Source organism: Entelurus aequoreus, linkage group LG01, assembly GCF_033978785.1.
Source record: "Entelurus aequoreus isolate RoL-2023_Sb linkage group LG01, RoL_Eaeq_v1.1, whole genome shotgun sequence".
NCBI classification, from domain to species: domain Eukaryota; kingdom Metazoa; phylum Chordata; class Actinopteri; order Syngnathiformes; family Syngnathidae; genus Entelurus; species Entelurus aequoreus.
The window spans coordinates 74,075,876-74,093,104 of NC_084731.1; the positions used below are offsets into that span (position 1 = coordinate 74,075,876).

The following is a 17,229-nucleotide window of genomic DNA, read 5'->3' on the forward strand; positions in this document are numbered from 1 at the left end:
AGTATTATATTATTAATTAATATTAATATTATATTACTAATTAATCCATTAGTATTATATATTAACGTGTATAGTTGTATTTCCCGCCAGATTTCCCTCCAACAAGCGACTACAGTCCGTCTGTACTGGCAGATTTAAAGGTGGAGCTGGTGAAAGTGTCGGGAGAAGACATGATGAACGTGAGCTGGGCCATCAACATTGATGGTAAACATCATCACGTGACACCACAGCGCAAAACAGGTGAAGATATTTCTCATTATTTGGATTTGTCTATCATTGATTTGTATTGAAGGCAGCATTGAGTATCTGAAAGGCACTCGCTTGGTGGGAGAAACGGTTGTTGTCTGTGAATACACGCCTCCTTTGGCCCAGGTGGACATGGCAGGATCACATCAGGTAGGACTTCAACTTATTTACACGGGGAATGATGGGACTGTTGAAACGTGTTGTTGCTGAGCTCAACCCTTAATTCAGCACCATGACAGTGTGCATGGCGTCGGTGCGGTAAAAGCAACCTTTGACCTTCTTGTATATAAAGTCCAACAGTTCTAACGTGATTTGTGTAACACTTTTCACACACAAGTGCAACACAACGTGCATGAAGACAAGTGTTACTTCTGCAGTTGAGTAAAACAATTGGAATAGTGGAATAGTAATGCGTGTTTTTTTTTTCATTAGAAAATGACTCATCCAAATATACTGAAAAAATTGAGTTGATAAATATAAAATGATGTTGCTTTTATTAGATAATCAAAATCAATAATAGAGATATTCTGTCTATTCTGCTTGTTACATTTGAAAATACGCTAACAGAAATACGCTTTGGCTAGTCAATTGAGAAAAATATATCAATACAAAATATAAAATGAATCATATGTATATACATCCTTTTAAAAAATATGGTGTATTTACTGTATATTTGATAAAAAATAAGAATATATAATATATTTTAAAAATATGCCATAGCCCATTTACATTTAGAAAGAATGCAAGTATTCTTTTCTGCTAAATGAGTAATCCTTTTTTTTCCTAAAATATAAAATGAATCATGTGTACAAACATAATTTTAAAATACAGTGTGTTTATTGTATATTTGATAAAAATAAAAATATATACAAAAATAATAAAAAATATGTCACAGCCCATTTTTGTTCGTTTGTTACATTAGATTTTTTTTTTCTGCTAAATGAGTAATCATTTTTTTCCCCAAAATAGAAAATAAATCATATGTATATACATCATTTAAAATACTGTGTATTTACTGTATGTTTGATCAAAATAAAAATATATCATATATATACTTTTTTTTAAATATGGCACATCCCATTTATTGAGTTTGTTACATTTAGAAAGACTGCAAGTATTTTTTTTCTGCTAAATGAGTAATACATTTTTTTTCTCCCTAAAATACAAATTATACAATGAATCATATGTATATACATCAATTAAAAAAAACTGTATTTACTGTATATTTGATGAAAATAAAAATATATTTTAAAAATGTTTTAAATTTGTTACATTTAGAAAGAATGCAAGTATATAATTGTTTCTGCTAAATGAGTAACACCATATTTTTTTTCCCCTAAAACTATATATAGATAACAATTATAAAACCATATTTTCTCTATTTCTTGACAAATAAAATTAACACTTAAAATGTATCTATGGCATCCGTTCATTCGGTTTCATACATTTAAAAGGTATGCAAACAGGTTTGCGTATTTTTATAGTAAATGAATAATTATACAAATATTTCTTATAAGTATATGCAATTGGAAAATATAATTTAATATGATTTATAATTGTGTCAAGTAAAAATACATTCTTAAAAAAATATCATACACTGGTATTCATTGGGTTTCTTACATTTAAAAATAATACAAATATTTTTTTTCTAGCAAATTAATTGGTATTGTATATTAATATTTTTTTCATTCTATGTATTATTGACTAATATGAAATTAATCATGTTTGTTACAAGTCAAATAAATACTTGAAAATATATATCACACAGTTAGTCAATTCATTCATTTAAAAGGAAAGCATTTACAAATTCATAAATAAATTGATAAAATATGTCTAATTAACAATTAAAAAAATACTATTCTATAATCTAATTAGAAAACAAGAATGTACTATTAAAAATATAACATTTGTAATTATTAGATAATGTATTTTGTAGATAAATATAAATATTTACTTATAAAATAAACAATTTAAGAAAATGTACAGTGTAACTACCACATATAAAATGTAGTGATTATAAAATGTATGTTTGATAATCATAATTAATTAAATAATGCATTAAAATATAATATCTGATTGTCCACTGTAAATATTTGTCAGAAATGGTTCCACTACTTGGTGAGAGCCAAGTATGGTTCCAATGTCATCACAGCAGCCAACTTGCCTTTGCCGCCACAAGGCAGCGGCCTCTCCTACAAGTACCGCAGCATCATCATCCCTCGCCCCAAACACAGCAAGTACACTTCTTTCCTTCTCATTCTTCATTGTAGGCTTCCATTCTGACTTCAATGCCAAAAAAAAGTCATGTTTGTTCGTCCTCGCGCTAGTTATCAGGATACTACTTCCTGCTTCAAGTAAGATTATTTGTTTCCTTCCCTAATTACCGGCAATTTTTTAAAACATACTTGCGGCCTTTTGGTATTTTTTGCCAAAGTATCGAGGGGAAAACAAATATTTCCATATATAAGTCGCACCGGACTATAACCCGCAGATATAAACGTTGTGAAATGAGTTATTTACACAGAAATATTCTGTAAATGTTTATTTACATACCTTAATTGTTTCCAAACGGTGTCTGTAACACGGCAGTAAAACGGATGATAAAACTAAATGCAAGTCATCGTCATGGACCCACTAGTTGCGCAAGCTAGCTCTCCAATCAGCTAAACAGACTCAATAACTCCACGGTGACGTTTTGGTGAATTTACTGAGGAATTTGTGAAAGTGAAACAATACAAAAATAATGCCATTGTAAGTTATTAATACTAACACAGACACTTGTAAACCTGTTAGCATATTAGCTAATGTTAACAAAGCTAGCTTTGTTACATTGCGATAGCACGTGCAAATATGCATGAAAACACTCCTACAGACATCACACATGGGACGGTTTAGTAAGTAAGAATTGTTTTAGTTATATTGTAAAACTTACATACGTAGCTTGGAGTGATGGATGACGAGTCCTTTTGAGCAGAAACGCTTTGGAGGGTTTTACTTTTGGTTCAAGGCGTTTAAAAAGTATAACAAAAGTATGTAATGTATGTGCCGTCAAGGTATTTGGCAAGCGAGGCTCGTTTTCGAAAAATGGGGCTCTTCAACTATTAGCGTGAAATGCAAGCTTGTTTAGCTACGGTCACACATGGCGGCCATCTTAGAAGTACATACACTTGTAAACCTCTTAGCATAATAGCTAGTGCTAAAAAAGTTAGCTTTAATACATTAAGATAGCACATACAAGTACGCATGAAAACATTCCTACAGACGTCACATATGGGACGGTTTAGTAATTAAGAGTAGTTTTAGTTATATTGTAAAACTTACAAACATTGCTCGGACTGTTGGATAACGAGTCCTTTCGAGCAGCAACGCTATGGACGGTTTTACTTTCGGTTCAAGGTGTTAAAAGTACATTTTCAACCTGCAACACCTGCAGTGAGCGAACTCGTTCAATTGATGGCGCCGTAGCACTAACAATAATTCACCTTTTCAGGGTCTCTGCTTGTGTCTAATGAACACAAAACATTATGGCCGTTAGCGAAGAAAAATTCATAAATTAGTCGCGCCGTTTTATAAGCTGCAGGGTACAAAGCGTAGGGGAAAAAAGTAGCGGCTCATTGTCCGGAAATTTACGGTACTCCAGTTTTCAAAAATTATTTTCTCTATCCAAAGACTTTGAATGCACTTACGTTGTTATTTTTTAGTATTTTTTGCGACTCAAAAAAAACTCTCTAAAATTGTTATACGTACACCTCTGCATAATATTGTATCCTTATCAACATTAAAGACAACAACAAAAAAGAACTATAGGTCAACTTACGGTAAAGAAGAACTTTATTAACATTGTCTGGTCTGTAATAAAAAAAAGGTTTAAATGGTGTCCAAACTATGGTCCGCGGGCCAAGTGCGGTTTATCGGCATGTGCTGTTTGGCCCGCAGCAATTCAGCGCGCAGGATGCCTCCAACTTAATTTTAAATATCTGACAGTATAAGTTCTGCAGTCTTGTGGACTATTGAAGTAATTCAGTTCCATGACCATGAATTTCACATTGAAGTGTGCACAGTTTTTTTTATATATGACACAATCCAAACAACCTTTCCAACTCATGGCGCAAATAAACCAACACAAAAACTCAACACACATGGTCACACGTTACACAACCTGCTCACTTTGTGGATATTATTTTAAAAAAATGTCCAATCACTACACATAATACAAAATTACACCCATTTAAATCCCCTACAATGCATAATGGGAAAAAAGTAAACAAGGTAGGAGTCAAACTTTCACATACTCTTAATATCCAATTATAATCATCATTAATTATATATATATATATATATATATATATATATATATATAAATATTTTTATATATTTATTTATTTATATACATATATATATATATATATGAATATATAAATAAATATATATATACATATATATGTATATATAAATACATATATACATATATATGTATATATAAATACATATATACATAAATATGTATATATAAATACACATATATATATATATACATATATATATATATATATATATATAAATATTTTTATATATTTATTTATTTATATACATATATATATATGTATATATAAATACATATATACATAAATATGTATATATAAATACATATAAATATATATATACAAATATATATACAAATACATATATAAATATATATATATACAAATATATATACAAATAAATATATATATATATACATACATACATACATACATACATACATACATACATACATACATACATACATACATACATACATACATACATACATACATACATACATACATACATATATATATATATATATATATATATATATATATATATATATATATATATATATATATATGACCATTTTTTTTAATTCAGCCCCCAAGTCAAAACGTTTGGACACCCCTGACCTAAACTATTAACATTTGACTGACCATTTGTTACTGAAAAATAAATAAACCCAATAAAAATTGATAAAGCTTTTCGAAGCGAGGTTTGAAACATGATACTGCATGATACTGATAAAGCACGCATTACTATTTGAGTAGAAGGGCACTAAATTAATTTACATTTTTTCAAATGTAATATTCATGTTTCCCACTACAGGCGATAAAATTTAAATTTTTTGGTTTCCTGTTTTTTTTTAAAATAAACCTGACTTTTGGCGGATTGGGCAGCTCAGTGACAATTCTTTTTTTTTTTTTTTGCGTGTGCAGCGTACGCTGATTAGCAGGCCACTTCCTGGTTCAAAGACGATGGCATAATCTGATTCCAGTGTAGTTTTATCATAACCCTGCGCTGAAAACGATAGATAACCTGCCCTCGGGTTTGGTGGAGCTAAAAATAACGTACTGTAGTAAATCAAGGCCAAAATATGGATGCCTGGTATCACCAGGGTGCAATAAAACGATATCATCATGTCGGGGTTAATGGGTTAACAGGTGTACTGCTGTGACTGTCTCAAGACATGAAATCAATCATAACTATCTGACTGTCAAATTATTTTACTGAAAAACCCCTCTGATATCAGCATTAAAAAAAGAAAGTATCAAATGATATCAGTCTGCATGTAAAATGTGCGATACAAGCAAAGCTGGACAACATCTAATTGTCCGCCATTAAACACAACATTTATTTTATTTTACTAAAGTCATCGACAAAACGTGAACACGCTAGATATAGGCTACTCGGAGCTAGCAGCTACGCTACAGCTAAGCACACGATAGCCCACAAGCTAGACTTACGTAATATTAATTGAAGAATATTGCAGTGTAAAACAGCACACTATTTTGTTTGTGAACCCGTTCTCAAACCATGGTAATAAAACTATTCTGATTCTGATTCTATAAACAAGTATCAAATAATCCTAGTAGCATATTACTTACACATACAAAGTCTCCGAGGCAGAAGCGTTTTGGAAAATATCCAGTAACAAACGTGTCCGCATCACTCCCCTTTCTGCATCATGAGCTTAAGATCATGAATTAGTGCATTCTACACGGTTTGAAATAAAATAAAATAAAATAAAATAAAATAAAATAAAATAAAATAAAATAAAATAAAATAAAATAAAATAAAATAAAATAAAATAAAATAAAATTAAATTAAATTAAATAACATGCCAGACGGTTCATAATAAATAGGTTAATGTTTTTCACCGACCATTGTTCTCTGTTTAATTTGATCGAACCTTTTCTAACATTCCACAGTACAAAATAGTACAAGATTCCTGCTGATATTGTATCGGATCAATATCCATATCGGCCAATACTCGACGCTCTGGTGTCGGTATTGTATCGGAACTTAGTGAAAAGGTTGTAAGAGGAAAGATTTGTGTCATAAATATATTATTGTTTCTTCTGTAGGTTTTGCAGGCCGTGCACCAAAGACTACTATTTACCCCAAAGGTGAGCAACCCTTAAGGTGCTGCATATTAAATATGAACTAAAATAAACAATAATAAGTATAACAAGTGTTTTTTTCTCCAGCTGATATCACAGACATCACCACAGACAGCCCTCGTTCAGGCAAGACATCACACAATTGCATTGCTATATATATATATATATATATATATATATATATATATATATATATATTTAAATACATATATATATATATATATATATATATATATATATATATATATATATATATATATATATATATATATATATATATATATATATATTTCAAAATATATATATATATATTAAACAAAAATAATAATAATAATATATATATATGTATATATACATATAAATATATATATATATATATATATATATATTTATATATATAGATATATATATTTATATATATGTATTATATGTGTATGTATATATATACATATATACTGTATGTATATGCATATATATGTATTATATGTGTATGTATATATATCCATACATAAATAATATGTGTAAGCATATACATATATATGTATTATATGTGTATGTATATATAAATATATATATGATATGTGTATGTATATATATATATATATATATATATATATATATATATATATATATATATATATATATATATATATATATATATATATATATATCTCTGATTATTATGAACTACTGTAAATAGTTATAATAGTGATTTTTTTTTTTTACTGCAGCAGATCCTCCCCACACTTTGGCCAACATTTTGTTGATAATTTATTCTGGACTTGCTGCCGTCATGATCCTCACTTCTGGATACATCCTGTGTAAGTGGAGCACCTCAACGCATACATGTATTATGATATTACAGTTTATCACACAACATATTATACATTACCCACACATTGAACTAGAGTTTTGTCTTATTGTTTGATGTACAATGATGGTCAAATGCTTCTCTGCCTCGCACGGCAGAAAAAGGACAGGGTAAGGTGGCAGTAAAAGAAAGCCAGACAAAAAAACTTCTATGGAATTGACTAGAAAATATTTTTAAGGCTCACAAATTTTTAAATTTAAATCCTGCTTTTTTATTGAATCCAAATTAAAGGCCTACTGAAATGAATTTTTTTTATTTAAACGGGAATAGCAGATCTATTCTATGTTTCATACTTGATCATTTCGCGATATTGCCATATTTTTGCTGAAAGGATTTAGTATAAAACGACGATAAAGATCGCAACTTTTGGTATCTGATAAAAAAAAGGCTTGCCCCTACCGGAAGTAGCGTGACGTAGTCAATTGAACATATCCACAAAGTTCCCAATTGTTTACAATGATGGCCGCCAGAAGTGAGAGAGATTCGGACCGAGAAAGCGACAATTTCCCCATTAATTTGAGCGAGGATGAAAGATTTGTGGATGAGGAAAATGCAAGTGAAGGACTAGTGGGGAGTGGAAGCGATTCAGATAGGGAAGATGCTGTGAGAGCCGGGGGTGACCTGATATTCAGCTGGGAATGACTACAACAGTAAATAAACACAAGACATATATATATACTCTATTAGCCACAACACAACCAGGCTTATATTTAATATGCCACAAATTAATCCCGCATAACAAACACCTAGGTGTTTGTTATGCTAGCTCCTAGCTACTAGCTCGTTATAGCTCGAGCGGGTAATATGGACGGGATCCCGTATATATAACCCGCCAATACAATTCAAACACCTGCACAACACACACACTCACTCAGCCCAAAGGACCGTTCACCTAACCCAAGGTTCATAAAGCTTATATATTTAAAGGCCTACTGAAACCCACTACTACCGACCACGCAGTCTGATAGTTTATATATCAATGATGAAATCTTAACATTGCAACACATGCCAATACGGCCGGGTTAACTTATAAAGTGCAATTTTAAATTTCCTGGGGAACTTCCGGTTCAAAACGCCTTTGAGGATGACGTATGATGCGTGACGTAGCCATTAGAACACAGGTATGGCTTCCCCATTGAAGCCAATATGAAATAGCTGTTTTAAATGATAAATGGTAAATGGGTTGTACTTGTATAGCGCTTTTCTACCTTCAAGGTACTCAAAGCGCTTTGACAGTATTTCCACATTTACCCATTCACACACACTGTAGCGACTACTCTTGCTTTCCAAAAAAGTTTCGAAAAAATAAAAATAAAGTAATGCAGAGTAGTCTTGAGGAGGAGGTGTTTGACTCACTAAATTCCTTAATAAGCACTCGCGGAGATATTTCTAGATTCCAAATGATCATAATTTATTTTCACAAACAAAAAATATTCTCCGTGGTTGACTTTCAACATAATCAAAATAACTTATTTAGCGTGGCTTGTTTAGCGTGGCTTGTTTAGCGGTAAACAAACTGTTTCACTCCTCACTCCTTCAACATGATAGACAGACAAAGGGCACCCAGCTGTCCTGTCTTCTTAATTATAGGAGGAGGAAGTGGCTCACCAGTAGGAGCGTGAGCAGCTGAAAACAGTCAATCACAATGAAATCCAAAACATCCAATAATTCATTAACATCATTCTTGACATTATTTGATTTCATTGTCAAACAATTAATAAATAAATAATACAGATAGGCTCCAACTGGCTCCAACATCCCGGCCCCTAATTGTGTGCTTTAGCAAAACAATTACATAAATAATAATATTCACAGGAGCCATAATAGAACAATATAATCCAAAAAATTATGTTCTTCAAATTCAAAATTAATTAAGTTACTTGAGTTATTAGTCAAGTCTCATCAAAGTCCATAGTCATATCTGAAGCGGTCATCGAGTCATCGAGTCTGGAGAACCGAAGCCCCCCTCAGTCCATCAAGCTGCTTCCATTAGCAGGCAGAGTTCATCTATTGGTCGTTGAACTGTGTTGGTCTTGGTTTTAACCAAAACACTTCTTACAAAGCATTTGGCATCTGGAAATGTCTTTACTTGTTCCATGGTCTTTGTTCATGGCCTTGTTATGTGTTTCCTTGTTCCATGGTCTTGTTATATATTTCCTTGTTCCATGGTCCATGGTCTTGTTATATGTTTCCTTGTTCCATGGTCCATGGTCTTGTTATGTATTTCCTTGTTCCATGGTCCATGGTCTTGTTATATGCTTCCTTGTTCCATGGTCTTGTTATGTGTTTCCTTGTTCCATGGTCCATGGTTTTTTTTGGAAGAAGAAAATGAGGAATGCCGATGTCTTTCTTTCTCTCTGAACTTATCCTGAGGTGTGACTTTGTCTTTATCCCGGAAAGGCAGTGGCAGAGGATCGTGACCATCTTTAAGAAAGACTGAACTTGAAGCGATCTCCATAGAACATTTATCCTCAACTGACATCTCATTTTTCTTCTCATATATGTTTTCAGAGAAATCCTGGTTATATTGTCTGATGAGGAGGTCCTTCAGCTCAATTACTGAGATTTTGTTAGTTGACACTGCAATGGGCCCAGCATGTTCTGTAGCACTGCAACTGAGTGGTCCAGTTACCACCCATCCCAGTATGGTTTGGACTGCATATGGTCCATTCTTTTGACTGTTTATTATATGCCACGGCTCCATTGCCCGAGGAACATCAGTCCCAATAAGAAGTTCAACATCTGCCTCAATTTCTTTTAAGTCAATGCCACCAAGATATGGCCACCTCTTCAAGTCAGCTTTTGTGATGATGTTTTTCTTTGAGACAGGTATCTTGCTCAGTGTGTACACTTTCGGCAGGTCCAGATATGTGAACCCTTCCAAGTCTCCAACCTCCAGTCCTCTGACTTCATAGGTCTTCGCAGGCTTTTCCTGTCCCATTGTTCGCAAAATAATTTCTGTTTTGCGTCCTTTCACATTCAGTCGGTCCATTAGATTTTCCGTGCAAAATGTTGCCGTGCTGCCTGGATCGAGGAAGGCATAGGTCTGAACATAGCGGTTCCCTTTTCCGGCCTTAACTCTGACTGGCACGATTGCAAGTGCACAGTCTTTCCCGGCCCCGGTTGCATCACCGGCTGAAACAAGAGCAATGCTTATAGGGGTTTCTTCTGTCTCAGCAGTGGACTTTGCTTGATTTTCCTGCCTTGGGCCTTTTTCACTTGGAATATGAAGTACAGTAGGATGTTTCATTTTGCAAACATGACACAATCTTCTTTTACAATTTTTGCTTAGATGACCTTTTAGTAGGCAACCAAAACAATATCCATGCCTTCTTAAAAGTTCAACCTTGTTGTCATGTGACTGTGTTTTGAATTGTGAGCAGTCAATCAGAGCATGTTTGCCATGACAATATCCACATGAAGGGATGATACCACTGGGTGTGGTTTGAGCAGGTTGTTGTGGAACAGATGATTGTTTTACAGTGCATGCTGGTGACTCTGTATTCACAGCTACTGAAGTAGCAAAGCTGCTGTTCCTGCCTCTGATTGGTTTTAATCCACTTGTGCTTCTTGGAAGAGGCCTTTTCGTTGTTATTTGGTCCTGAATGTCTCCAAACAACGGATCCAAAAGCATTTTGGCATGCTTTTCCACAAAATCCACAAAGTTGTTAAATCTGATTCTCCTGCCAGTTCTCTGTTGTGTCTCATAAGCTGTGCTTCGCCACCTTTCTCTGAGTTTGTAGGGTAGTTTGGATGTAATTAGCCTTAGGTTCGATGAGATATCAAGTTCCTCCAAATACTGTAAATCTTGCATTACATTACAGCATCCTCTCAAATACAGTGCATATGCATGCAGCATTTTCCCATCCTCAGCTTTAATCGCTGTCCAATTCAAGGCTTTTTCCAAGTAAGCTCCCGAAATCTTCATCTCATTTCCAAAATGTTCTTTTAAGAGGCGCCTCGCTTCATTATAGCCCCTACTGGCTTCCATGTGCAAACAGCTGCGAACCAAGTCTCTTGGCAAACCAGAGGTAAACTGCTCAAGGTAGTAGAGCCGGTCTTGATCATTATCAGTCTTGTCTTCAATCAAGTGTTCAAATGCATGGATAAAAGACTGATATGCCAGTGGGTTACCATCAAACACCGAAATCTCTCTTGCTGGTAGTAGACAGTTTTTGCTGTGAGACAATGAGTTTTGCAATGTCACTTTGTCTTTGAATAACCATATCCAAGTTATCATGAGCAGCATTGATAACCACATTATCTTGTGCAGAGTGATTTATGGGTTGAGTCTGATTTACAATCTGGGTCTTGTGTTTTTCAGTTGCGTTCTTGTCTTGAGGTTTATGTAGATCTTCTGATGTGTTGGTGTTCCTTTTAAGTAGAGGTCTGTGGAGACTTAAGATGGTTTGGTGAAGTGGGGTCTTGGGTATTGCACCGAACTCTATAAAGTCTACATTGCTCTCCATAGTTTCTGTATCATGGTGATAATCATAATACTCAGTCATGCCATCACCTGGAGGTTCCTGAGCCACATCATGGCTTTCATGAATTAAATCACTTTGAAGGATTTCTATTTTAGCAGTTGATGCTGCGAGGTCTGCTTCCAACTCCATTTGCTCCATCTTTGCTTTAAACTTTGTTTCCTCCAGTTGCAAGGTGTGTTTTTCCTTCAGTGCAGCAGCTCGAGCCATTGTAGCAGCTTGTTCCGCTTTGGCAATTTTTAATTCTGAGGATACTGAGGAACATCTGGAGGCTTATGATCCAGTGGCAGACTTTGATTTGTGAGATACATTTGATATGCTGTCCAGTGGTCCAACTTTTGATTGTGCAATATCTCTTTTCCATGTTTCAACATCTTTCATAAAATAATTCAAATTTATTATTCTGGGTTCATACCAGTCATAATAATCATTTTCCTTTTCCTCTTCTGAGAAGAATTCTTGCACAAAGTTGTGAGCATTTTTAAATTCATCCACAGCTCCTTTAAATGCTTCAAATTCATCATTGACTTTATCAGCATTTCTAACATCAGTCATCAAAGTCTTTATTTCATTTAGCCTCCTCGTGCACGCGCCCAGTCTGCCTCTGCGCGAAGCAACGCGCGTTCTCAGCATGTCCTCGTGCTCAGCTGCCGTCTCAGGTGTGCCAGACATCATTCCAGGTAATCACACAGCTCAATTTAATGTCCACTTATTTCATTCTTAAATGTCCTTCCAACATCCTGTTTTATTGCATTTCACCTCCACAATCTGTTCGAATGATTCCATACAGCGCAGCAGCGCGTTCATTCGTTCATGACGTCATCAGCTGATTTTACTCACGGCCCGCCGGCTGCTGGCTGTCATCGGTGCAGCGCGATCTTGCTTTGGTCCTTCGGGTCTTCAGTGGAGTTTGTTTACTTGTAGCGACTACTCTTGCTTTCCAAAAAAGTTTCGAAAAAATAAAAATAAAGTAATGCAGAGTAGTCTTGAGGAGGAGGTGTTTGACTCACTAAATTCCTTAATAAGCACTCGCGGAGATATTTCTAGATTCCAGATGATCATAATTTATTTTCACAAACAAAAAATATTCTCCGTGGTTGACTTTCAACATAATCAAAATAACTTATTTAGCGTGGCTTGTTTAGCGGTAAACAAACTGTTTCACTCCTCACTCCTTCAACATGATAGACAGACAAAGGGCACCCAGCTGTCCTGTCTTCTTAATTATAGGAGGAGGAAGTGGCTCACCAGGAGCGTGAGCAGCTGAAAACAATCAGTCAATCACAATGAAATCCAAAACATCCAATAATTCATTAACATCATTCTTGACATTATTTGATTTCATTGTCAAACACTTAATAAATAAATAATATAGATAGGCTCCAACTGGCTCCAACACACACATTCACACACTGATGGCGGGAGCTAACCAGCAGCCATCAGAGGCAAAGGGTGAAGTGTCTTGCCCAAGGACACAACGGACGTGACTAGGAAGGTAGAAGGTGGGAATTGAACCCCAGTAAACAGCAACACTCCGATTGCTGGCACAGCCACTCTACCAACTTCGCCACGCCGTCCCATCATTATTCCACATGAATCTGTTGCAATTTGTTCATTGCATTATGGAGAAAGAAGCTGAGCAAGCAAAGAAGAAAGTCGGTGCGAAGCGGAGTATTTTGCGAGGGAAGTCAGCAACACAACACAGTCGGTGTTTCATTGTTTACATTCCCGAAAGATGCAGTCAAGATCGAAGAACTCGGACAACAGAGACTCTTACCAGGAGGACTTTGACTTCGTTAACAGACGCAGACGCGATACCGTGAGTACGCTTCCAAACATTTGATCGCTTGCTATAACTAGCTCGAGCTAGTAGCTAGTAGCTAGGAGCTAGGAGCTAGCATAACAAACACCTAGGTGTTTGTTATGCGGGATTAATTTGTGGCATATTAAATATAAGCCTGGTTGTGTTGTGGCTAATAGAGTATATATATGTTTTGTGTTTATTTACTGTTGTAGTCATTCCCAGCTGAATATCAGGTCCCACCCGCGCGCTTCCAAACATTTGATTGCTTGCCCGTACGTGCGTGTCATGTACGTAACTTTGGTTAAATACATAAGCTTTATGAACCTTGGGTTAGGTGAACGGTTCTTTGGGCTGAGTGAGTGTATGTGTTGTGCAGGTGTTTGAATTGTATTGGCGGGTTATATGGACGGGATCCCGTCCATATTACCCGCTCGAGCTATAACTAGCTTGAGCTAGTAGCTAGGAGCTAGCATAACAAACACCTAGGTGTTTTTATGTGGGATTAATTTGTGGCATATTAAATATAAGCCTGGTTGTGTTGTGGCTAATAGAGTATATATATTTCTTGTGTTTATTTACTGTTTTAGTCATTCGCAGCTGAATATCAGGTCACCCCCGGCTCTCACAGCATCTTCCCTATCTGAATCGCTTCCACTCCCCACTAGTCCTTCACTTGCACTTTACTCATCCACAAATCTTTCATCCTCGCTCAAATTAATGGGGAAATCGTCGCTTTCTCGGTCCAAATCTCTCTCACTTCATGCGGCCATCATTGTAAACAATAGGGAACTTTGCGTTTATGTTCATTGACTACGTCACGCTACTTCCGGTAGGGGCAAGCCTTTTTTTTATCAGATACCAAAAGTTGCGATCTTTATCATCGTTGTTCTATACTAAATCCTTTCAGCAAAAATATGGCAATATCGCGAAATGATCAAGTATGACACATAGAATAGATCTGCTATCCACGTTTAAATAAAAAACATTCATTTCAGTAGGCCTTTAACCGAAGTTACGTACGTGACACGCACGTACGGGCAAGCGATCAAATGTTCGGAAGCGCGCGGGTGGGACCTGATATTCAGCTGGGAATGACTACAACAGTAAATAAACACAAGACATATATATACTCTATTAGCCACAACACAACCAGGCTTATATTTAATATGCCACAAATTAATCCCGCATAACAAACACCTAGGTGTTTGTTATGCTAGCTCCTAGCTCCTAGCTCGAGCTAGTTATAGCAAGCGATCAAATGTTTGGAAGCACAGATACATACTCACGGTATCGCGTCTGTGTATCCAAATCAAAGTCCTCCTGGTTAGAGTCTCTGTTGTCCGAGTTCTTCGATCTTGACTGCATCTTTCGGGAATGTAAACAAACACCGGCTGTGTTGTGTTGCTGACTTCCCTCGCAAAATATCCGCTTCGCACCGACAACTTTCTTCTTTGCTTGCTCAGCTTCTTTCTCCATAATGCAATGAATGTCCAGAATACTGTGGAATAATGAGATGAAAACAGAGCTATTTCGTATTGGCTTCAATGGGGAAGCTATACCTCTGTTAAACTGGCTACGTCACGCGCATACGTCATCATACCGAGACGTTTTCAAGCGGAAGTGTGGCGGGAAATTTAAAATTGCACTTTATAAGTTAACCCGGCCGTATTGGCATGTGTTGCAATGTTAAGATTTCATCATTGATATATAAACTATCAGACTGCGTGGTCGGTAGTAGTGGGTTTCAGTAGGCCTTTAAATTAAATTAAATTAAATTAAATTAAATTAAATTAAATTAAATTAAATTAAATTAAATTAAATTAAATTAAATCATAATACATTTAATTAATTAATCTAAATGTATAAGGAAGCATACCAATAATAACTTTATTAATTACAACAAAACGAGTCATTTGCAGCTTATTAAGCGATGTTGCTGATAAATATTGCATTTGATATTTTAACTGCAGTTGTTTTAAGTGCTGAACAATTTTTAAATGCATTTTTGACAACTTTGATGTGTATTTAAAGTCAATTTATTTTATTTGAGAAATATTTTCCATTGATTTAATGCAGTTATTTAAAGTGCTGAACTATTTAACCAGCACTGAATTAAATTAAATTAAATTAAATTAAATGTATAAGGAAACAGACTAGTAATAACTAAACTACTAACTGACTATAAACTGGTCATTTGCAACTGCGTAAGGGAATGGCGTTGATTTATTTATTTATTTTACTACTAAAAATTTTAATTTTGCTCTAATATTGAACATACCAGACTCCTTTTTTTAAAAAACAAAAAACAAATATGCTGTTCAGATGTTTATCACATACCTATTAACTCATTCCAATGTCCTTCACTAAACAGATAAAAGATGTTGGAGACGTGTTGCCTTATTGCTGGGCCTCAAAAGGTTGCCTCCATCGTTCAAAGTTCCTGTCTCTGTCCTCCTGGTGTACCCTCCTGAGGACGGAGCCTTCCAGAAGGCTGTGATGGCCTTGGCAGAGTTCCTGCAGAAGCACGCGAGCTGCAGCGTAGCCATCGACGTGTGGCAGCAGGCGAGGATCGCACAGCTCGGTCCCTTGCGTTGGCTGGCGGAAGAAGTCAAGGCTGCGCAGCGGGTCCTCATCATCTGCCCCCAGGTGAGAAGATGGCTGACGTCCGCTCATCTTTATACACGCAAATGATTGGACTTAGACGACTTTCCTTTTTACAGTCCGGCCACCCTGCTCCCTCCAACCTCATCTCCATCGGACCCTGCGTACCAGCTGCGGCTCATGACCTTTACCCTCTGACCCTCAACACGGTGGCGAGCCACGCTAAAAATGCTGACGAGCTCTCCAAGTTCTGGGTGTTGCAGCTCGGCCAGCACCACGACAAGAGGCCCGGCTCCCTGGCTCCAGAGCTGAGGGCCTGCAGACGTTTTTGTTTATTGCGGGATTTAAGCAAACTCTGCAGGAGTTTGCACACTCGCAGGCGAGACGGCAAAATGTGGGCAGATTTCATCTTTGTAGCAGACAGTGAGAAGAGTACGGTGAAGTTAAAAGACGCTGTGGAAAAACTAAGTGTCGTCATCCCCGCTGAGGCGCAACCACTCAATTCTGTCATCGCTGTTTGAATATTCAGACAACACCTCAGGGATATTATATAAAAGTACAACAATACCATCTTCCATATATATGTTACTGACTAAATGCATGTCAAAAGTGTCAGCAAAAAGGGAAATAACTGTTTATTTATTATATATATATTTTTGGGTGTTAGTTTGAAAATAATGCATATACATTTACTTGTTTTTATTCATTCTTGTATTTGTTACTTTTCTACTTTGCAGCATTTTTTATATACAGGTATATCATTGCTTTTAAATAAAGTTTGTTTAAAAA

At 35.5% G+C, this 17,229-nt stretch overlaps 1 protein-coding gene across 2 annotated transcripts in view; it reads left to right on the top strand.

Moving 5' to 3' along the window:
• LOC133657009 (uncharacterized) overlaps nt 1-17,229 on the top strand; it is an 18,804-nt gene extending 1,575 nt beyond the window's left edge. The window contains exons 3-10 of one of the 2 annotated variants that reach the window (XM_062057890.1): nt 91-204; nt 293-396; nt 2,347-2,479; nt 6,645-6,686; nt 6,768-6,806; nt 7,412-7,501; nt 16,211-16,485; nt 16,560-17,229. In XM_062057890.1, coding sequence (XP_061913874.1) covers nt 91-204; nt 293-396; nt 2,347-2,479; nt 6,645-6,686; nt 6,768-6,806; nt 7,412-7,501; nt 16,211-16,485; nt 16,560-16,961 — 1,199 coding nt within the window. In that variant the 3' untranslated portion in view covers nt 16,962-17,229. The remainder of the gene's footprint in view (nt 1-90; nt 205-292; nt 397-2,346; nt 2,480-6,644; nt 6,687-6,767; nt 6,807-7,411; nt 7,502-16,210; nt 16,486-16,559) is intronic. The other variant, XM_062057896.1, reaches the window with a different exon arrangement.